Source organism: Theropithecus gelada, chromosome 6 (assembly GCF_003255815.1).
Source record: "Theropithecus gelada isolate Dixy chromosome 6, Tgel_1.0, whole genome shotgun sequence".
Taxonomy (NCBI): domain Eukaryota; kingdom Metazoa; phylum Chordata; class Mammalia; order Primates; family Cercopithecidae; genus Theropithecus; species Theropithecus gelada.
Window position 1 is genome coordinate 55,492,995 of NC_037673.1, and position 24,309 is coordinate 55,517,303.

General features: G+C 39.0%; 1 protein-coding gene across 2 annotated transcripts in view; it reads left to right on the forward strand.

Moving 5' to 3' along the window:
* RAB3C (RAB3C, member RAS oncogene family) overlaps positions 1–24,309 on the forward strand; it is a 291,932-nt gene that overhangs the window by 24,688 nt on the left and 242,935 nt on the right. For both annotated transcript variants that reach the window (XM_025387772.1, XM_025387771.1), the window contains exon 2: positions 10,558–10,785. In XM_025387772.1, coding sequence (XP_025243557.1) covers positions 10,558–10,785 — 228 coding nt within the window. The remainder of the gene's footprint in view (positions 1–10,557; positions 10,786–24,309) is intronic.

The following is a 24,309-nucleotide window of genomic DNA, read 5'->3' on the forward strand; positions in this document are numbered from 1 at the left end:
TCCTCGCCAGCAACAGAACAAAGCTGGACGGAGAATGACTTTGACAGGTTGACAGACGTAGGCTTCAGAAGGTTGGTCATAACACATCTCCGAGCTAAAGGAGCATGTTCCAACCCATCACAAGGAAGGTAAAAACCTTGGAAAAAAGTTAGATGAATGGCTAACTAGAATAAACAGTGTAGAGAAGACCTTAAATGACCTGATGGAGTTGAAAACCATGGCACAAGAACTTCATGATGCATGCACAAGCTTCAATAGCCAATTTGATCAAGTGGAAGAAAGGATATCAGTGACTGAGGATCAAATTAATGAAATAAAACAAGAAGACAAGATTAGAGAAAAAAGCAAAAAGAAATGAACAAAGCCTCCAAGAAATATGAGACTATGTGAAAAGACCAAATCTACGTTTGATTGTTGTACCTGAAAGTGATGGGGAGAATGGAACCAAGTTGGAAAACACTCTTCGGGATATTATCCAGGAGAACTTCCCCAACCTAGCAAGGAAGGCCAACATTCAAATTCAGGAAATACAGAGAACACCACAGAGATACTCCTCAAGAATCGCAACCCCAAGACACATAATTGTCAGATTCACCAAGGTTGAAATGAAGGAAAAAATGTTAAGGGCAACCAGAGAGAAAGGTTGGGTTACCCACAAAAGGAAGCCCATCAGACTAACAGCAGATCTCTCAGCAGAAATCCTACAAGCCAGAAGATAGTGGGGGCCAATGTTCAACATTCTTAAAGAAAAGAATTTTCATTCCAGAATCTCATGTCCAGCCAAACTAAGCTTCATAAATGAAGCAGAAATAAAATCCTTTACAGATAAGCAAATTCTGAGAGATTTTGTTACCACCAGGCCTGCTTTACAAGAGCTCCTGACAGAAGCACTAAACGTGGAAGGAAACAACTGGTATGAGCCACTGCAAAAATATCCAAATTATAAAGACCGTCGATGCTAGGAAGAAACTGCATCAACTAATGGGCAAAATAACTAGCTAACATCATAATGACAGGATCAAGTTCACACATAACAATATTAACCTTAAATGTAAATGGGCTAAGTACCCCAATTAAAAGACATAGACTGGCAAATTGGATAAAGAGTCCAAACCCATCAGTATGCTGTATTCAGGAGACCCATCTTACGTGCAGAGACACATGTAGGCTCAAAATAAAGGGATGGAGGAAGATCTACCAAGCAAATGGAAAGCAAAAAAAACCACGGGTTGCCTCTGACAAAGGGCTGATATCCAGAATCTAAAGAATTTAAACAAATTTACAAGATAAAAACAATCAACCCCATCAAAAATTGGTCAAAGGATATGAACAGACACTTCTCAAAAGAAGACATTTATGCAGCCAACAGACACATGAAAAAATGCTCATCATCACTGGCCATCAGAGAAATGCAAACCAAAACCGCAACGAGATACTATCTCATGCCAGTTAGAATGGCTATCATTAAAAAGTCAAAAAACAACAGATGCTGGAGAGGATGTGGAGAAATAGGAACACTTTTACACTATTGGTGGGAGCGTAAATTAGTTCAACCATTGTGCAAGACAGTGTGGGAATTCCTTAAGGATCTAGTCCTAGAAATACCATTTGACCCAGAGATTCCATTACTGGATATATACCCAAAGGATTATAAATCATGCTACTATAAAGACACATGCACATGTATGTTTATCGTGGCACTATTCACAATAGAAAAGACTTAGAACCAACCCAAATGTCCATCAATGATAAACTGGATAAAGAAAATGTGGCACATATACACCATGGAATACTATGCAGCCATAAAAAGGATGAGTTCATGTCCTTTGTAGGGACATGGATAAAGCTGGAAACCATCATTCTCAGCAAACTATCACACAAGGACAGAAAACCAAACACCGCATGTTCTCACTCTTAGGTGGGAATTGAACAATGAGAACACTTGGACACGGGGTGGGGAACATCACACACCAGGACCTGTCAGGGGATAGGGGGCAGGGGGAGGGATAACATTAGGAGAAATACTTAATGTAAATGACGTGTTGATGGGTGCAGCAAACCAACATGGCACATGTATACCTATGTAACAAACCTGCATGTTGTGCACAGGTACCTTAGAATTTAAAGTATAATAAAAAAAGAAAAGAAAAATCTCAACTATAATTGCATCGTTGGAGGCTCAGTGTGGACCAGTCTGAGAGAGAAAAATTCCAGGGGGTGCCAGTCTTAGGAGTCCCCTTCACTCTTTTTACATTTTACCTTCAGGAGCCCTAGCAGGTCCTCCAGTGAAGATCAGAGAAAAATGTCTCATTTTTCCAGCAGGGGAAAGTGGAAAGTAGTCTTTGAAATGTACTAGAAGGTTCTGTTCCTTTAAAAAGGGGATGCTAATGGTTGAACTAGTTACACCTTCTAGGGATAATGCAAAGATTAGGTGTGCTAATACATGTAAAGCACATAGAACATGTAAGACCTATGCTGCTGTTATTATTTAGCCATATTCTAGTACATAAGCTGAGAGTTATCCGCATCTGCTCAAGAAGCTATACGTGAGTTGGAGATCCAGAGAAAGGCTGAAAGAAAGGTGAAATTTAGCTTGAGGAATGCCTTTATACCTTTAAAATGTATAGTGGTTTGCATTTTGAAAACATTACCATAATTTGGCATACTATTGTATACATTTTCCTGTGAATCCCATAAAATAGTTATTCATTCCCTACTAAGGTAAAGAAAATTTCTGAATCTGACCTTTTCTGGGCCCTCTCACTTCAGAAGCCAGGGTTAGGATTTAAACCTTCCAGCGCCTTGGCCACTTCCTGTACCCTGGGCAGCATCCTTTCAGCTTGATGGTGAGTTGTAAACAGTGAACTGGCTCCTGCAAGAGCAAACAGTAGCAGATACATGGAGAAATTGCTGGCCAGAGATTGCAAAGCACATCACAATTCTAATCGATTCTGAGAAACAAACGTGGAGACCTGCAAACCTGTGCACAGATGAGGACTTTCACCAGGACAAATAGCCTGGAGTCCAGATGACAGATGTTTGGAAATGCTAACTTTAAATATTTTCTTTCTTAGCTTTAAAAATTTAGCCTTGCCTTTGAAGCTGTTAGAAAAAAATGATTTTTGTTTCTCTCTCTCTCTCTCTCTGTGTATGTGTGTGTGTGTGTGTACATACGTTTTTATTTCTCTTGGGCAAATCCCTAGGAGTGGGATTGTTAGGTCATATGGTAAATACAATTTAACTTCATGAGAAAGTGCTAAACTATTTGTCGAAGAGGCTGTGCCATTTTAAACAGTCTCAGCAGCAATTTATGAGCATTCTGGTTGCTCCACATCCTTGCCAGCAATTGTTGTCAGGTTTTAATTTTTTTTCTAATTGTAGCTGTTATAATAGGTATACAGTGGTATCTCACTGGGGTCTTAATTTGCATTTTCTAATATCAACAATGTTGAGTATGTTCTTTGTTTGCAATGTGCCATTTTCTTTTCTTTTTTCACAGGTGACAATGATTGAGATTTGAATCTACTTTATGTGTTTCTGCACTTCCAATACATATGTCCCATCCTGATTTTTACCCTTCTAATTTCAAAGAAGAATTGCATGTTTTTTGGATAATTTACCCTAGTTCCTCCTTCCATTCACCTTTAGACTATTATCAGTAGTAGTAGTTGGAACACAGTAACTTTATTTAACCTTTATTTTAAGTTTAGGGGTACATGTGCAGGTTTGTATATAGGTAAATTTGTATCATGGGGTTTGTTGTACAGATTATTTCATCATCTGGGTATTAAGCCTAGTACCCCTTAGTTATTTTTCCTAATCCTCTCCCTCCTCTCACCCTTCACTGTCCAATAGGCCCCAGTGTGTTTCGTTTCCCTCTATGTGTCCATGTGTTCTCATCATTTAGCTCCCACTTGTAAGTGAGAACATGAAGTATTTGGTTTTCTGTTCCTGAGTTAGTTTGCCAAGAATAATGGCATCCAGCTCCATCCCATGTTCCTGCAAAAGACATTTTTATGGCTGCATAGGATTCCATGGTATATGTACCACATTTTCTTTATCCAGTCTACCACTGGTGGGCATTTAGGTTTATTCCATGTCTTTACTATTGTGAATAGGGCAATAGTGAACATATATGTGCATGTGTCTTTATCATAGAACAATGTCTGGTCCTTTGGGTATATACCCAGTGGTGAGATCGCTGGGTCTAATGGCATTTCTGTTTTTAGTTCTTTAGGGAATTGCCACACTGTCTTCCACAATGGTTGAACTAATTTACACTCCTACCGACAGTATATAAGCATTTCTTTTTCTCTGCAGCCTTGCCAGAATCTGTTATTTTTTGACTTTTTAGTAATAGCCATTCTGAATGGTGTGAAATGGTATCTCATTGTGTTTTGATTTGCATTTCTGTAATGATCAGTGATGTTGAACTTTTTTTCATATGTTCTGTGTTTGAAGTATCTGTTCATGCCCTTTGCCTACTTTTTAATGGTTTTTTTTGTTGTTGTTCTCTTGTAAATTTGTTTAAGTTCCTTATAGATGTGGTATATTAGACATTTGTTAGATGTATAATTTGCAAAAAATTTCTCCCATTCTGTAGGTTGTCTGTTCACTCTGTTGGTAGTTTCCTTTGCTTTACAGAAGCTCTTTAGTTTAATTAGAACCTGTTTGCCAATTTCTGCTTCTGTTGCAGTTGGTTTTGGCATCTTTGTCATGAAATCTTTGCCTGCTCCTACATCAAGAATGGTATTGCCTAGGTTGTATTCTGGGGTTTTTATAGTTGTGTTTTATATTTAACTCTTTAATCTATCTTGAGTTAGTTTTTGTATACCGTATAAGGAAGGGGTCCAGTTTCAATCTTCTGCATACTGCTAGCCAGTTCTCCCAGCACCATTTATTGAATAGGGAGTCCTTTCCCCATTGCTTGTTTTTGTCAGCTTTGTTGAAGATCAGATAGTTGTAGGTGTGCGATCTTATTTCTGGGTTCTTTATTCTGTTCCATTGGTCTATGCGTCTTGTTTTTGTACCAGTACAATGCTGTTTTGGTTATTGTAGCCCTGTAGTATAGTTTGAAGTTGGGTAGCATGATGCCTTTGCTCTTTTTGCTTAGGATTGCCTTGGCTATTCATGCTGTTTTTTGGTTCAATATGAATTTTAAAGTAGTTTTTTCTAGTTCTGTGAAGAATGTCATTGGTAGTTTAATAGGAATATCATTGAATCTATAAGTTGTTCTTGGCAGTATACCCATTTTAATGATATTGCTTCTTCCTATCCATGAGCATGGACTATTTTTCCATTTGTTTGTGTCATCTCTGATTTCTTTGAGCAGTGTTTTGTAGTTGTTTTTGTACAGATCTTTCACTTCCCTGGTTAGCTGGTTAGCTGTGTTGCTAGGGGTGTGTGTGTGTGTGTGTGTGTGTATATATGTGTGTGTGTGTGTGTATATATGTGTGTGTGTATATATATGTGTGTGTGTATATATGTGTATGTGTGTGTGTGTATGTGTGGGTGTATATATATATATATTTGTGGCAATTGTGAATGGAATTGCATTCTTGATTTAGCTTTCAGCTTGACTGTGGTTGGTGTATAGGAATGCTAGTGATTTTTGCACATTGATATTTTTATATCATGAGACTTTGCTGAAGTTGTTTATCGGCTTAAGGAGCTTTTGGGCCAAGGCTACGGGGTTTTCTAGGTATAGGATCATGTAGTCTGCAAACAGGGATAGTTTGACTCTCTGTCTTCCTATTTGGATGCCTTTCATTTCTTTCTCTTGCCTGATTGCCCTGACTAGGACTTCCAATACTATGTTGAATAGGAGTGGTGAGAGAGGGCATCCTTGTGTTGTGTTGGTTTTCAAGGGGAATGCTTCTGCCCAATCAGTATGAAATATAGTAACTTTGAAAGAACTTCTTTTTGTTTTTCCTCATCAGATCCACGGAATGGCTTAGTACAGTTTAGATTTGTGAGTGGCCAATTGAATTCTTGTAAATAATTTCTTTTTCCTATCTAATTTGGAAAACAAATGTGAACAACTCTGAAGGAGGCTGTGGTTACATGTGTTAATCAGAGGTAACCTATTTGGTTCCTGGTCGGTAGAACTTCTGGGAAAACAATAGTTAAAATTTAAAATGACACAACAATTAAATCCATGATCTATTCTCCGCTGTTGAATCAAGGCCTACCTGGACCAACAACACAGTGGCTTTCCAAGACACCAACTTTCAAAGGTTAAGAATTTGCTTCATATTTTGAATTCCTTAATGACATTCTGTTGCGGTCTCACCCATAGATTTATATATTCAACAGGCTAAAAAGTTAATTGTTGTTTGTCTATAAAGTAATTTACATTTTGATGAGGGCCTTAGATGAACACATAAAATACATACTGATCAAATTTAGGAATGACACAAACCTGAAAAAGATAACTAATATTTTTGATGAAGGGATTGTCAGATCACAATTGAATTGTAAATCAAAGCAAACAAGAGGAAATTTAACAGAATACACATAAAGGTTGACGCTTCCATAAAAAATAAGTTGTCAAATATAGAATGGGAATAGGAGAAACCTATGTTCATAATAGTCATGTGAAAATAGTGATGAGCATTTTAGGAGACTTTATATTAAGTCAAATGTGATAAGATATAATGGTTTCATTCTACTTTGCACTAAGTAGATAAATATCTAGAATATTGTGACCAGTTATGAGAGCTACACATGGGACTTTGAAAATCTGAAGAGGTGTCAGTTTTAACCTAGCAGGAGGTGTTCAAGTTTTCAGACATGTCCTGGGAAGAGAGGATGAATCAGTTGGGATCATCCAAGCAGGAGGAGAGAAAGCTTATGGAGCCTGAGGGGTTCCTTCAGATGCCTGAAGTTCTCTCTATGCTGTAAAGGCTGCTTCACAGCATAGTGAACATCTTGCTGCTCAGTGTGAAGGATGAAGCTAGGACAACAACCTCAGATGATGGATGCCATGAAAGGGACATGGGTTGGTGGGAAGTGCATGGCCCTGAAGATTCTTTCCAACTCTATGATTATTTGTTATTTGAGGTTCAAGAATAATACCATTTGAAGAGTCATTTTTGTACATCTTTTATGAAATTTGATGTGCCCCTTGCCTGTTCCTGTTTTCAAATTTCAGCTATATTTCCCCATGAAAATTTTGAGAATGTTCACATGACTTCAGTATTTAGAGATGCCAGTAAACTTACATAGCGCCTGTCTGTAAGCCTCTTTGACATTCATATGCTGTCAAATTGCTTCACTTGTGTTCTCAGCAAGATTAGGGCTGTTTCTTTCTTCATCCTCTGAGCTAGGATTTATTGCATTATTCTGAAGTTTTACAAAAACACACACACATTCCAAATGCATATCTTTTTGGCTCTTTATGAATCTTATTAGGTGTGTTAAATTAGGAAATAGTATAAAAAAAATGTCTTCAAGAGTAAGTGAGATAATAACTTTTTCTAATTAATTCTTTAGAGGCTCTTCCTGAGAAGAATTTTGCTGGGTACACATGTCCACCAGCTCTGTCTCCCTCCTAGACACCCTCTTTTGCCCCCATTACCTTCTTTGTTGCTAACACAACAAGGTATATTAGCCCTTGAAATTAAAGATACTGCTGTCCCAGTTGTGCTTGTCTTCATCTAAATGCATGCAGTCATATTCCAAAAGACTATATATTAGTGATATCTATATAATTCACCCTTCATATCCATGAGTTCCCATGTATGGAGTGAACTAGTTGCAGACAGAAAATATTTGGGAAAAAATTTCATGTGTATTGAACATGTACAGACTTTTTTTCCTGTTTTCATTTCCTAAATAATACAGAATAATAACCACTATTTACATAGCATTTACATTGTATTAGGTATTATAAGTAATCTGTAGATAATTTAAACTATATAGGAGAATATGCATATGTGAATACCAAATCATTTTATATCAAGTACTTGAGCATCTGCAGATTGTGGTGTCCATGGGAGGTGCTGGAACCAACTCCTATAGATAGTGAGGGACAATTATGTTTCTTCAGGTTTTGAAACCAACCTAATTTTGGAATGGCACCTGAAATTGATAGTAGCAGTCTTCATTACATCTTTTGAGGTATCCTAGAGATCCTCAGGCCTCAGTTTGAATGTCACCTTAGGGTTATAGGGGTGCAACAGATAGTAAGCTATCAGGCCAAGTAAGTGAGCAGCTCTAGGAAATGTATAGTGACCCTTTTCTGGCTGTGGCTTAGCTGAACATTCTTACCAGACCCCCAAATCCAGGTTGGTTCATATGAAAAAGGGTAAAAGGATCTTCTTAATGAAGGCCATTTTTAGGCCTGTTTGAATTTAGCAGCTCATACAGGAGAGGGGCATTAAATAGTGAAAGGGCAATGTCTGCAGGAATAGCACTGCCAAACAAAACAGTTAACTGGCTTTCTGGAGGACCAGAAATCATCATGGCAAGATATCATTGTTCAAATTAGTGGTCAAGAGTTGCAATCCTACTTTTGCCCTTGGCTGGCATGTGTTGAGGAAAGTTGACCTTAGCATGTGGGCTGGTGGGCCAAAAAAGAAAGTGATGCTATCTGCCTCTTTTAGAGGCCAACCTCTGCCCACTGGGAAGCATTTGTTACAGGTTTTCACAATTTCTAAATATATTTGTGTGGCCGTATAGACTTAAAAAGAGAAATGCTTAAGCTTATGTTTAATAAGAAAATGTAAAATGCAATTTGAATCTTTATTATCCTCAACTTTCATGAGATACACACGGGTTTTTGTTTGTCCTTATTCTTATACATAAAATTGCATTATCTTACTGGCATTAAGTATTTGTAGATGAGGAATACACTATCTCACCATTTCCCTTTTTCCTCAGTTTTCTGTAAACATACGTGCACACACACACACACACGCACACACCCTGACATCTAGGACAACAGGTTGTTGTCCTAGATGAGGCTGAGCACTGTTTACTGTTTCTAACATTTTGCCATCTCTTGGAGCTTCTTCCTTTTCCTACCGCTACCCCAAAGAGAGAGATATAACTATTAATCAGCTTTTATGGGAAATGGAAAATAGACTGTCTAGCCTAGCATTGTACAATAGAGTTTTCTGCAATTATGCCAATGTTCTGTAGTTTGCACTGCCCGGTACAGTAGCCATTAGTCATATGTTCCTGTTTTGCACTTGAAATGTGGCTACTATGATTGAGGAACTGAATTTCTAATTTTATTTCATGTTAATGTAAACTTAAATCACCATATGTGACTAGTGGCTACCATATTAAACACAATAACAATTGCCAAATAATTTATAGCATCAGAAAATGTGCTGAGCAAATGTACTAATCAGTGGGATGCAACATTCTAAATACCTCTTTTCTATATTGAGCCAAATGGTACTTAGAAGTAATGCAACATCATTTTTGATAGATGTTAAGATGATCATCAAAAAAGATAAATAAAAGCCAATATCCACCTAAAGCATTTGTAATTGATTGTAGAGACCATTTTCTATTTTATGCTAGATGCTTTACATATCTACTTTACAGTTGTATCATCTATTATTTTCACAAGAATTCCGAGTTAGATATTATATTTCACCATTTCATGTAAGGCAGGAAACTGCAGCACACCAATTTAAAATAACCAATGTCACACAGCTCCACACGGTGGAGGTAAGTTTTGAACCCAGGTCAGGCTCTCCTGTGATGCATTTCACAATGAATATTTCCGACATGATCTTCTAGGGCGCTTGTGCATGCCTGCCTAGTCGTCATTTGGAAATAGGGCAGGTGTCAAGAACATGAGCCCTGGCACCACACTGCCTGTTTGAATCCTGCCTCTACTATTAACACCTGTATAAAGTTGAGCAAGTTACTTAATATCTCTGGGCCTTGATTTTCTCGTTTTAATATGCGAATATTAAAAGTACCCATCTCATTGGGTTACTGTGAGGGATTAAATAAGTTAACAGTATCTGGCACATGGTTTGAACTATATATATTTCCCATCATAATTATTTTTAATTTAAAAAACACTGCCATTTATGTTAGGATGTTGATTTGATATGATAATAAATGAAGCAGAGATATGCTTTGGGTGTGCTTCCCTATGAAATAAGAGAGATTCGAATCATTCAGATAATTCAGGAAGAAATACCCTGCTGTTCAGCTACCTTGGTGTCTCCGTCAGTAGGATTATAAAGTTTCAGAGCCCACATGCCCTGGCCAATTTCTCATCTCTTTGCTTGTCATGTTACCCTTATAGACATCCCCTTTGGTGTCTTTGATTGGTTCTGAATGCTGAGCAGTGACATGCACCAACACAGCTGGAAAGGCCTGTAAGATTTGCTGTTCTGTCTTCCAGCAGGGAATTATTGCCATGGATACCAATATCAGAGGAAGACTGGGGAGCACTCTCCACTCGCCTCCTGAGTGTCTGACATCTGTTTCTGGCAAGGCCAATAATGAGTATGCTGCTAGCTTCATATCAAATGAGGGTCTGATTCACACCTCTTTTGTTTTTGTTTTGTTTTGTTTTTATCACAGATGGCCTCTGCCCAAGATGCCAGGTATGGCCAGAAAGACTCCTCTGATCAGAACTTTGACTACATGTTCAAATTACTCATCATCGGCAATAGCAGTGTGGGAAAAACATCTTTTCTATTCCGTTATGCAGATGACTCCTTTACATCTGCATTCGTCAGCACAGTTGGGATCGATTTCAAAGTAAAAACTGTATTCAAAAATGAAAAGAGAATCAAGCTTCAGATTTGGGTAAGTGTCTTTGAACTGGCAGTGTTCTTCAGGCTGGGGTGTTGAACATATCCATGTGTAAGGGAGAAACTTTCTGCCTTGTTCTATCCCTAGGGCATCCACAAGCCTCAATTTCCAGCCTCTTTGCTGCAGCACATTCTGTTTCAAAGAAAGTAGTGGTGATGCCTCTTTAAGATATGAAGGGTGAATTATTATGCCTTGTTGTCATGTGGTGCTCTATCTTGGTGGTGGTGGAAGGAAAACTTTGGCTCTGCCTTTTATGATCTGTGTAACCTTGAGAAAGTCTGTGACTCCTTCTCTGACATTTTTGTAATCTATAAAATAGGCTACGTAGATCTGGGCTTTTAGGTCACAGAGAGCAGCCTTTCCTGGGCATTTTAAAGAAAAAGATAAACAACCAAATATAGGAAAAGTGTAGGTTTAGACCCTTCATAAAGCTCCAGATAGAACTTCAAAGATGGTCTATTTATACTGTGCAAACTGTTTTCAACTCTAAGAGCTATGTTTATATATGCAAATAAAACGAATGAAATGAAATATTTATTTGAAACAGGGTCTTCACCAAGTAGAAGGTTCTCCCAAAGTTTTGAGACCATTTGGCTAGCTTTTTGCCTCTTACCCCCAGAAGAAGATCAGAGGTAGCTTAGCCAAACTGGTGGGATAAATTTAGGAGACCAGTGAGCAAAAAACAGAGGAAAATGTATGTGGATAGCAGGTCCAAGGCAATATAAAAGATGAAGCAGCCAATTTAAAAAAATGGTTACACCAAAAAAGACTGATGTAGTAAATATTTTATGGCTATCATAATATGTACATAGGAAGAATGTTTCTACAGTAAATTTTGGCATCTTTTTCCTATTCCTTTGTACCTCTGCCACTCAAATTGATTTGCTCTGTAATCAGGCAGTTCCCAAGAGGTGTTTTCTACCTCCTTCTGAGACATTTACAACAGCTACTACCACTTGGTGCTGGTGCCAGGACTGATCAGTAGGACTGACAATAAGCCTCCCTTCATAAATATGGAAAGCTAAAAACAAAAAACAAACAAATCCCAGAGTAGAGGATTTTAAGTTTTTAAAAAAAGAAAACAGCCCTTTATTTAAAAATCTGTATAAAGTGAATGACCTTTAAACATCTTAAAGGTCTTATTAAAGTAGAAATTTAAAGTAAAAATTAAAGATGCAGGTATATACACAGACAGGTACCTTCTTAGGTAGCTTACAATAGGCCGTTACTGTTTTACTTATTCTAACTCTAGAGTCTTTCAAATCTCGTTATAATTCACAGGCATGCATCACATAAGAACTTGTACAAGTAGGCCTTAGGCTGGGCATATTCCCTGCTCCATCATTCCCCAAAGGCATTTTTATTGGGAGTGTTCCTCTTCAGAAACTTGACCTCAATTAATGTAGATACCAATCTCACACTCCTCTGTATGGACACAGAAAAAGCTTTGTCCATTGCTTCATGTATGGGTCCTGATTCATTCTCTTCCTTTTAAACTGCAGGCAACCCAATTGTTATCTGATACATTTGATATTTAGTTTTAAGAAAGGTTCCTTAATTCTCAGGGGCTTTGGTGAATGGAAAATTAAATTAATTTGGAAACTATACATCCCTTAACTCCGTGACAATGTTCTTTTTGCTAATATGAAAGAACAATCATTCCTCTGGTTGATAGCCCCACTTTTTCTTCTCTTCTTTTTGTTGTAGAGATAATTAAAAATAGTTGTTAGAATCATTTAGATAAAACATCAGCATGGTGTGTTAAGCCAGTCTTATAATTTCTGGCAAATTTTCAGTGTAGGTTTTTGACAGAAATTCTTTGTTGAGGTACAAAATTATCTAACTTTAATGTAAATCAGATATATTTCAAATAATATAAATTATTTTTCACACTTAAAAATATTTTCTTTAAAGCAATGCTGGTCCCTAGCCAGTGCTAATTCACTTACCTTTTTTGGGGCATTGAAATAAGTTATTTATGTCTACATCTCACTTCTGGATGAATATAGCTCTTCTCTGGCCAACCAAAGCTCAGATCCCTGAGCTGCTTCTACTCTAATACCTCCTCATGCTGCTCAGTTTCCGTAAGTTCACGAAAAAGTCTCTGAAATGTTATTCTCTCCAAATTTGTCTCTGATCTTCCACAATCCACTAGATTCTTAAAAAAATAAAACTCTTTAAGTCTATAGACAGTCAGGCCTGAGACCTCATTCTAGGGCCTCCATTCTCCTGCTCTGTGGATGCCCACACTCCCATCAGGGTTCAGCCACTTGGGAATCCTTCACTTTTCCCCCTTCGTCAGTCACAATAGTAGATTAATGACCATTAATATTATTGCAATAAAAACATAATCCAATTTCTTCCTCTTTAGGTACATTAGGAGCCCCTAAGTCATATCTGATTCTAAGAGTGTGAAAATTGGTTTTACAATAGTATATATAATAGTGTATACTATTATATATACTATTGTGGTCTACTAGATTGTGAAACATTTAAAAGAAGTACAACGCAAAGATTTTATGCTTATGGAACTTGCAGTATAGTTAGAAAGGGAAATTAATACTTATTGAATAATTATGTACTTCTATAAGCAAATACTAAATTGTATAAATATGATGCATAGCTAGCATTTATTGAATACATAGCATATGTTAGGCATTATCTATGCCTTATCTCTAATTCTCACAACCAAACTTTTAATTTATTACTGTCCTATTTTACTTGAGAAATTTGCATATAGGACAGTTAAATAAATTAAATAACTTGTTCAGGGTTGCACATAGTGAATGGCTAAGAGGGGATTCCAAGCTAGGTCTATCACATTCTAACACTGCTCTAATTGAGAGTCTTCTTGAATATGGTGGTGGTTTTTTTTTTTGAAGATGGCAATCTTGAGTGATGCATCTGGGATGTTGAAAATGTTTTTGAAAGAGTTCACATTGGAGGCATGCAGGAGACGAAATAATGAGGAGCAACAGTGGTATGCTTAAGTATAGGCATTCCTATAATAATTCCGGGAATCCTTGCATTATGCTATGATGTAAGTGTGCTGGAAAATATTTAGTTGTAGGTAGTTATGATTGTTTAACAACTCTCACAAATCACTTATTTGGAAATATATTTAGCACTGGTGGCTTGTCATCTCATTGTGCTTTAATAACCAAGCAGTGAACTGCTCTTCCCAATTTATTGTATTTTTATGCATTTATATTATGTGTAACTAATTCATTAAAATCCACATCATCTTCATCCTAGCCTATTATACATTTCAAAGAAAAGAGGCAAAATGGTTTCACAGTATGAAAGTCATCATGGGTTAATACACTATACCATTTTCTCTACCAAGACAGGTTTCAGACATTGATTTAGTTTGGATCACTCTATTCATTTTAAACTGCTCCCAGATAGAACCGCCAAGTTAGGAAACCAAGATATAGAGAGGCTAAGTGATTTGACCTTACCTTATAGTTAGTACTAGAGCGGAGCCTAAAGTCCAGGTCTCCTGCTAGCTGGGCTAGTCTGATTTCTACTACATTATACTTCTTCTCAAGGTAAGTGTTGTATGACAAAAATTGTAATAAATCTCAACCTGGTTGTCAGTGGAATCCTCCAGCTATAGAAAAATCAAACTTGAGGCCAGTTTTCAAGTAGCATTTTTGTTTTTATTTTTATTTTTTTGAGAAGGAGTCTCACTCTCTCTCCCAGGCTGGAGTGCAATGGTGCAATATCAGCCCACTGCAACCTCTGCCTTCCAGGTTTAAGCAATTCTCCAGCCTCAGCTTCCAGAGTAGCTGGAATTACAGGTGTGTGCCACCACACCTGGTTAATTTTGATATTTTTAGGGGAGATGAGATTTCACCATGTTGGCCAGGCTGGTCTCAAACTGCTGACCTCAAGTGATCCACCCACCTCAGTCTCCCAAAGTACTGGGATTACAGACATAAGCCACCATGCCCAGCCTCAAGTCGCATTTTTCCTACATCAGGAAGGAAGATCCTGAGTGGGAAACCTCTCTTTGTTTTCTATTTGATGGTTTGCTTTCTTGTCATGCACTGCATAGGGATTTTCTGATTCTTCAAACTGGATTAGTAGATTTGCAACAGTCCACATTCAAATAAAGCATTTTAACAAGTAACAGACACATTTATACTTCCCGAATGTGTTGCACCTCCTGTCTGTGGAAGCAGGAAAGAATGGGAGGGTCAGAGTATGCAGGGTTCAGATTAGCTAGTTCGAACAATTTCAACGGGCTCTGGGACACAGATCCCCCAGTTGCCTGGCACTTAGTAAGTCCTGGAGCGGTTAGGGCAGATGGATAGTGGCCCAGAGTGTGAAAGCCCTGAAATGGAAGTGGTTGAGAGTGTGTGCTCTGGATTGGTTGGTTTGCCTTTGAAAAGAGTGCTCCAGTAAGTTGTTTATTATCTCTAGAAACTGGCTAATCCTGGGAGGGTCAGTCCCTCCAGAATCAGTGAGGCCCCAAATGTCAAAGCATCAGAATACAAAAAATAAAAAATCTAAAAATAAAAGACACGGTTAATACAGAGGGATAGTTCTTGGGGCCTCAGGAGCAGTCTCTGTCACTAATTTCACTCTGACAAATGCTGTGATTCCCAAGTCTGTTACTTCAGGATTGGCACATTTTTGGGTCTCAGTATTTGGAGACCTAGTACCTTGAGTCACGAAAAGATCTGACAGATTTTCTGGCTCAACCTTCTCATTTGATGATACTACTAATAATAGCAACATTTATCAAGCCCAGTGCTGACATATAAAATAAGCACTTTATGTTTCTATGCATTTTTAAATTTATTTTTTGCAACAACCAAATAAACCAAGGTGGTATTATTAGCTTTCTTTTATAGCAAGGTGGTATTATTAGCTGTCTTTTCTCTTAAACAGAAAACCAGAAAGACAAAATGATTTGCCCAAGGTTGTAGTCAAAAGCAGGATTCCAACCTGGGCGCTGAGTCTGAAGCCGATGTACTTGACCACATGGTAGAAGAGATCCAGGGAAGCCAAGTGATTTGTCAGAATTTTCAGATCTGATATTAAATTCCACATATTTTAATTCATAGCGAGTACTTTTTCTGTGCTGTATAATTACTCAGTATCTTTCAGTAGTTTTTATGACCTGTCCAAGATATTATTTATAGTTTTAGAAAAGAACCAGTTGTTTTGCTTGGAACTTGCTATCTGGCAGCATGAGCGCTTTGTGCATTATCTGTTTTGTGTTTAAAACACATAGATATGCACAGAAGGAGGGACTGGAGCACATTCAACTAACTTCTTCCTGCACATTTGTGGAATGCTGTTTCCGCTGTTGGAGAATGTGCATATAAAGAAAAGGGCGTGAAAGAAGGAGTCTAAGTAAAATGGTATCAATACCTACAGGAAAATATTTCAGCCTATAATCTTTGCATTTGGTGCTCAGGTGGCCTAGTCACCCTGCCCATTGATTCCAGGATAACATTCAGGTCCTCTGGTCTATTTATAAGGAAACAACACTTTCTGCCCAGGCGAGCTTCTTAAGAAAACCACCGAAGCCAGTGACAGCTGCCAAGACCATTCTTGGTGCTGTCATTTGTATGCTCTTTTCCCCCATCACATTTCTTCTAACTTAGCATCTGCTTTTCCTGAGAGATTTAGAAAGGCAAGATTTAGTTTTACTCCTGAGAGGAAACTGATACTGTGTCTGAAATGTCAAGATGCCTGAAAACATTCACTCTTGTCAGGCAGCTGAACGCAGGAGCTCCTACATCCCACTGTGTTTAACCACTCTTCTCAGCATTGACAAAATACAAAGGATGGTACAGACGTTGTTCCTGGCTTAATAGAGCTTACCAGCTACATGGGAAGATAGGAAAATGAACGTAGAAGAAAGGATCAACCTGTGGATCAGTAACTGCGTTCTGCCACGGGGTAGAGTGGCCTCGTGGCTTGAGCAGGGACTTTGGAGTCTGGTGACCCAGGGTTCAGATGCTGCCCCTGATTCTCACTAGGGTGTGACCTCAAGCCCTGACTTCTCTGTGCTTCCATTTCCTCATTTGTGAAGTGGGGGAAAATAACACCTACCCCTGAGCTGTTAAGTATTTGCTGATTGTAAATTATACTTAGTTCAAAACTAGGCACAAAACAGGCACTCACTATATGTTAGTTTTCTTCTTTTCTAAAAATAGTTTACCAAAATTCAGACTTTTGTATTCAATTAAGTAATTTAATTGAAGCCAATACTTGTTGGTGCCGACTATGTGCCAGGCACTGTGCTGGGCGTTGGGCATATAATGGTAGAGCACTCCAAGGGTCTGCCATAAGGAGCCATAAAGAGATGGAATTCCACTGCTGCTATAAATGGTCCAAAAGGCCTGAGCACAGCACACCCAGGGAGGATGCCCAACACCGTCCTGGGGACTCTGGAAGGTTTCCTGGGTGTATCTATATCTGAGCTGAGAACTGACAAATGGAAAAGAATCATTTGTTCATTCCCTCCCTCCCTCCCTCACTATTTACTGAGTTTTTACTATGTGCCAGATACCATGGAGGAATTAAGGATTGAAAGTAAACATACACAGGAAATACAGAGTGTGGTAAGTGCTGTGGAGAACTAAGCAGAGCCCTCTGATAAATGGAAAACAACAGGCTGGGCGCGGTGTCTCACGCCTGTAATCCCAGCACTTTGGGAGGCCGAGGCGGGCAGATCACGAGGTCAGGAGATTGAGACCATCCTGGTTAACACGGTGAAACCCCATCTCTACTAAAAAAAGAAACACAAAAATTTAGCCGGGCGTGGTTGTGGACGCCTGTAGTCCCAGCTGCTCCGGAGGCTGAGGCAGGAGAATGGCGTGAACCCAGGAGGCGGAGCTTGCAGTGAGCCGAGATCGTGCCACTGCACTCCAGCCTGGGCGACAGAGCAAGACTCTGTCTCAAAAACAAACAAACAAACAAACAAACAAAAACAACAATGGGAAGGGGAAGCCTATTTTAGGTGATCAGTGCGGATTGATACAAGACGCTAACTGAGCTAACAAAGCCTGATTTTCCTCCCATTTTGCCCCTATTTGAGCAGAGGTGGATTGATACTGTTGGGGCTTGAAGCTTTACAGTTTGCCAGTCCTCTTTAAGGAAAAAGATACACAATGTCTTCCTTATGAAGAAGTGACAGAAAGCAGGTGACCATACAAACACATTGCTAAAGCCCACTTGGAAGGTACCCAAAGCCTAATCTTTAATCAGTTTCACGGAAATCCACCTCTACTTCTGTAGAAAATTTACCTGTGTGTCTATAGGGACTGAAAGACACATGTGGGAGATGGGAAACATTGACAACAACTAGAACCAAAGAGCAATGTATAGTGAAACATGCAGGCAAAGGTATGTCAAGACAGTGGGATAAAGAAGAGGCATTGGGGCAGGGGACCTGGATTTGAGACCTCTCTGTGTAACCTTGGGACAAATGACTTCACCTTTCTGGGAAGCAGTTATCTGATCTGTCAAATGAAGAGGATCCACTCAACTGAAAAAAAAAAAAAAAAAAACAAAACCAACCCCTAACTGGCTTTCAGTGATCCCTAATATGCCAGGTATAGCTGTGTGTAGTAAGTTTTCTAATCCTCACAAAAACCCTGTGATATAGACGCTGTTCTTGTCTTTAGTTTACAGATGAGTAAACTGAGGCACAGAGTGTGTGAATACCTTGCCCAGGGTCACATAGACAAGAAGTGGCTAGCAGATCTGAGTGTGTACCACCCAGCTTTGGAGCTTTTTCTCTTAATCCGTTCTGCTGTACCCTTTCTCTATAAGTACAACATGAGTAATTGCTCTCGAGCAGCCACTGTGCATATTTTATTTGTAATGCTAGAAATTTTATTTTTAACCTTGAAATGTTGGTATTAATATTGCTCTTTATAAGGTAAGAGGAAACCAAGACTCAGAGTGTTTAAATAATTCCCCCCAGTCACATAACTCTTTCTACTGCTTATAGAGTAACTTCAAACCTTATAACTGATTAAAATAAGAAATCAAATGGTAGCCAACAATCAATAGAGGAAGAAGTTTTTTCCAGGAATATATCAGGTACAAATGGACAAATCATGACATTATATTCCATCCAGATTGATCTCTTTCGTGATCCTCTGGTCAGCCCAATTCCTACAGGACTTCTATCCCAAGACTGCTAAGCAGCTCTCAAAGCTTCTAAAAGTTTAAATACCGGCCGAGCATGGTGGCTTATGCCTGTAATCCCAGCACTTTTGGAGGCTGAGGCGGGTGGATCACAAGGTCAGGAGTTTGAGACCAGCTTGACCAACATGGGGAAACCCCATCTCTGCTAAAAATATAAAAATTAGCCGGGTGTGGTGGTGTACGCCTGTAATCTCAGCTACTCCGGAGGCTGAGACAGGAGAATTGCTTGAACCTGGGAGGTGGAGGTTGCAGTAAGCCGAGATCACGCCATCGCACTCCAGCCTGGGTGAGAGAGTGAGACTCTGTCTCAAAAAAAAAAAAAAAAAATTGGAATACCATAGTTTTGGTAGCAGAGAACGGCAGTTCTGTATAACTGAAGTTCTAGATAAGTAAAGCTTCAAATTGTGAGAACTTGAAACAAATTAAATCTTGTAATGAAAATTCTTTTTTTTTTTTTTTGAGACGGAGTCTCGCTCCGTCGCCCCGGCTGGAGTGCAGTGGCCAGATCTCAGCTCACTGCAAGCTCCGCCTCCCGGGTTTACGCCATTCTCCTGCCTCAGCCTCCGAGTAGCTGGGACTACAGGCGCCCGCCACCTCGCCCGGCTAGTTTTTTGTATTTTTTAGTAGAGACGGGGTTTCACCGTGTTAGCCAGGATGGTCTCGATCTCCTGACCTCGTGATCCGCCCGTCTCGGCCTCCCAAAGTGCTGGGATTACAGGCTTGAGCCACCGCGCCTGGCCGAAAATTCTTTCAATATGTGCTGCACATTTGTTTATCATAGGGGAAAAAAAGAACATGAAAGGTAAGCCAACTTGACGCTCAGGATTATCAGTATCTGATGATGTTTTCTGTATACTTAGTTCCACTTAGTATGTTTTCTTTTCTTTCTTCAGTGTCAAACTGTCCCTCTTCATGTTTCTAGCTGCTTTCCTTTCTCATTCTAATTTTTTACTTTCATTATGTTTCTTTTTTCTTATAAACCATGTTCATTGTCATTTGTTAGCCAAGTTGAGAGGAAAGTGGCTCAATATATAGGTATGAAGATCTTTTAAATTAGTATGCATGAGGTTTGTAGTAAGGGCACTGGGGAGATCTAATTTAATCTCATAGAAGCCTCCCTTTGCACTGTTTTGTAATCTTCATAAATTTACCAACCAAAATGTTTAACCTGCCTAAACACATTGGTGTTACTTTTATATTAGGCCTACTCTAGACTTACTTGGTTCTAAATCCCCTTAAGACAAAAATATCACACAGTAGTTTTGTGATCAAGAATGGGCTCCAAAGCCAGGCCGTCTGAGTTCAAATTATGGCTGTAAGATACATGGATATTATGACCTTGGGCAAGTTAATTAACTTCTCCATGACAGTGTTTTCATCTGTAAACTGGGGACAATAATAATACTTTGCTTATAGTTTTACTGTAAGTTGAAATAAAATGATATTTACCAACTTCTTAGCACAATACCTGGCATACAGTAAGTACTTAAGAAACAAATCATTATTATTTCTCTCAACAGCCTTTATTTTATGGGCCAAACCTACTTAACGCCATACTTTCTGCAACAGCAAGTAGTAGTACTTTTCTTGGTAAATAAATTGCCAGTTTGCAGGCAGGTATTTATATGAAGAACTTCAATTTTGGTGTCCTGAAGTAATGATGTATACAAGCATATTGACAAGGTGGCATATTTTCTGGACACCTGGATTCCTCTCACCAACCAGTGGTAAATTTTAATATGCTGGTGTTTTGGAGCCATCTGTGCATCTAAACAGAGTCATCAACTGCACAGGAGAGGCAAACCCATACAGCTTATTTATTAAATGCTCATAAAATTGATGCCCTGGCTTAGAGCAAAACAATTATAAATCATTGGATCCACAGAGAGCTGTAATTCACATACTGGGATATGATTTCCTCAGGATATTGCCTAGTGATGTCAGCAGCTTCTAGTCTAAGATGTGAGCTGTGTGCACTCCACCAGGTCACCTGTAGTTATTTTTCTATTGATTCATTTACAGTTATACTGAACTGACCAGTTGTTCTGGCATTAAACACAGCTTAAATTCAGTGCAAATTAAGCATTTAATTACCCCATATTAATTTTTCAAGCCAGACTTAAGAAAAAAGTACAGCATTTTCCTAGTTGGATAGTACTTATTTTCAGTAGTAGGCGTATTCTTCTTTTTCCTTTTGCTTTTCCTTTCCTAACACTAATTTTGCTAGTACTGAACATTGCCACTGTGGCAGCTGAACAGCGAGATAAGAGATAGCAAATGTGAGCATCACTTGATACAAATCACTTTGCTGAAGGGGCTGATGCATATGAAGAGAGGGAAAGCAAGGTCTCCATCTTGTTTTACAATCTCTGGAAGCAACTAAATCATTTAAAAATGTTTACAAAGCACTGGGGCCAGGTGCAGTGGCTCACTCATGTAATCCTAGCACTCTGGGAAGCTGAGGCGGGTCAGGAGATTGAGACCATCCTGGCTAACACGGTGAAACCCTGTCACTACTAAAAATGCAAAAACTTAGCTGGGCCTGGTGGCAGGTGCCTGTAGTCCCATCTACTTGGGAGGCTGAGGCAGGAGAATCCTTGAACCTGGGAGGCAGGGATTGCAGTGAGCTGAGATCATACCACTGCCCTCCAGCCTGGGCAACAAAGCGAGACTCCGTCTCAAAAAAAAAAAAAAAAAAAAAAGTTTACAAAGCATCATGTGAAAAACAATAGATAAACAATAGAAAAGTACAAAGAAGACATAAAATAAAAAAAGAATTGAAGTAGGTAAAGTATGAGACAGGGTTCTGGAGAGAAACAGAGGATAATTTTAGGGAGTTTAATGATTTTACAAAGATGTGTGCAGGGCTTCGGGAAGTAATAAAGGAAGATGCAGACTCCAGAGCTATCATCAGAGAGTCATTACTATCCCCTTGGACTGAAGGGAACAGAGAAAGAGCAGTTAGGAAAGAACTGTAGCTGTAGTAATAGGAGAAGGACATTACATTAGAGCCTTGGCCTTTTAGAACACAGCCGCTGCCAATCAGCAGCTCATCACAGAAGGGGCCGCAGATGCCTTGGACCTCTCATTCGTCCCACCTTCTGATGTTTTGCCTGTACCTCCCATGGGCTGAACGCACCTTGAGGTTAGTGGAACAGGGTAGCAACTGCTCTGTTTTAGCGGTTCACAAAAGTTAGTTTCCAGGAGCACAGGGTAGGGTGAGATTTGGTAAGGAGTGGATCTGGAAGGCAAAGAAACATATCCAGCACAACAAAGAAGGGCTGGGATTCAGAGGGGGCCTTCTGCCTTGCCAGGCTGAGCGCACCCCCTACTGCATGAGCAAGGTTCCCACACAACAACAGCCGACCCACACTGGCCTCTGACAAACATGTTTCCCCCAAAAGAGCAAGTCAATGTGTTTTTTATAAAGGGCTGGGCGTGGTGGCTTATGTCTGTAATCCTAGCACTTTGGGAGGTGGAGGTGAGAGCATTACTTGAGTCCCCAGGAGCTCAAGACCAACTTGGGAAACAGTGAGAACCCCCACCTCAAAACAAAACAAAAAAAAAAGGCCAAAAAAAGTGAAAGTTTTTTAATTTTAAGAAAATACTTGAAAATAATATTACTTATTATAATTAAATTCTTCTTGCTGTTTTGGTAATCCGGTGGATGGTAGATTTTTTAAAACTTTTTTTGTTGGAGATGGCAATCCTCTGTCAATTACCCATTTGTATTTATTTATTAACATTATTTTGGTTTTGGAAGCCCAAATATCTGGGACTCAGTGATGTGGAGAGTGGTATAGACCCCCTTGGGCTATGTATAACTGGACAGTATAAAGGACGCAGCTAAAGAGCCAGGCAGGGGCTGTATTTTAGTCAAACAACTCCTGGTGCAGCTTAAGGCACCAGACATTTATGAATGACTGCAGTGTACTACACAAAGTGCTAGGCCATGAAGGAGAGGGAGCCAAGAGTTTTTAAGCTTCCTATCTTCTAATAACTTATTAAATAATGACATAGAAACAGGCGTCAAAATAAACAGAAGACCAGCCAAATTAGAACAGGCTTAGCTATAGCCATCACTTGCATTTTGGCAGAGACCCAAAGGCAAGCAGAGGAGTGGGAAAGCTTTACAGTGGAAGAAAGGGGAGCCTTCATATATGCCCTGGTTGCAGGCTGTTAGCATGGGTAAACTGTAGGCATGCTAACAAGAAGTGAGGCATCCTATGGGATTGGCTGGTGGTGCATATTTTGCTTTCTTTGATTGATCCTAAATTGGAAGCAGGGACAAAAATTGGGGAAGCTGTCAGTTATCAATCAAGTCCTGGCCCTTTTGGGAAAATTGTTACAAAAGTTTTTGCTAAGCCTCCAGGATTGTCACTAATTAGAGCAGTGTGGCTTCCCGCAAGTCTGACTTCTAGCAGTCTGGCTTTCCTGGTGTTTATTGTAGATAAGGAGGTTGGTTTCCTGGGAAGGTTACTGCAGGTTGTGTGTCAAAGTTCTGCTTTTACATGTGGTCTGGGTGTTGTCTATTTGTACATTCAGTCTCACAAATACACCTAACTCAGAACCAACTTTAATAAGAGCAGCAAGAGAGATAGCACAAGAAAAAGTAAAGGGTTTTGGGTGTCTGATAGTTTGGCTCTAGGCAAATTATTAAACTCTGTAATGCATTGGTTTTAATTTTCTATAAATTAAGGATAATAATACTTGCCTTGTAGGCAAAATATATTTGGCTTGTAGGGCTGTTTTAAGGAGTAACCTAATGTGTGTATTGTGCCTCTTATGGTGTTCTCGTATTTTTTAACTCATTTCACCCTTAAAAATTATTGAGGTCACCAGTGACCTTGTTTGCATGTGGGTTATAGCTATTGATATTTAAAGTATTATAAATTAAAATGAAGAAAATTAAAAATATTTATTTTCATTTTAAAATAACAATAAGCCCATTGTATGTACACATAAAGAGCATATTTTAATGAAAAATAATTACATTTTGAAAGACAATACAGTTAGTGAGAAAAGTGGCATTTAAAAAAAAATCTCATTATATCTGGCTTAATAAAGGACAGCTGATTTTTCATGTCTGTTTCCTTATTCAACCTGTTGCTTTATCACACATCATGTAAGCTCTGGAAGACTCCACTGTACACTCATGGGAGAAAGACAATGAAAAAGGCAAATACAAACTTAGTATTATTGTGAGAGTAGTTTTCAATTCAGAGACCCTCTGAAAGACTTTAGGAAACTTCAGACCACATTTTCAATACCACTGCTCTAGACCATAGAAGGCACTCATATAAATCATTAATAATATTAGCAGAAGACTACAGCAATGTT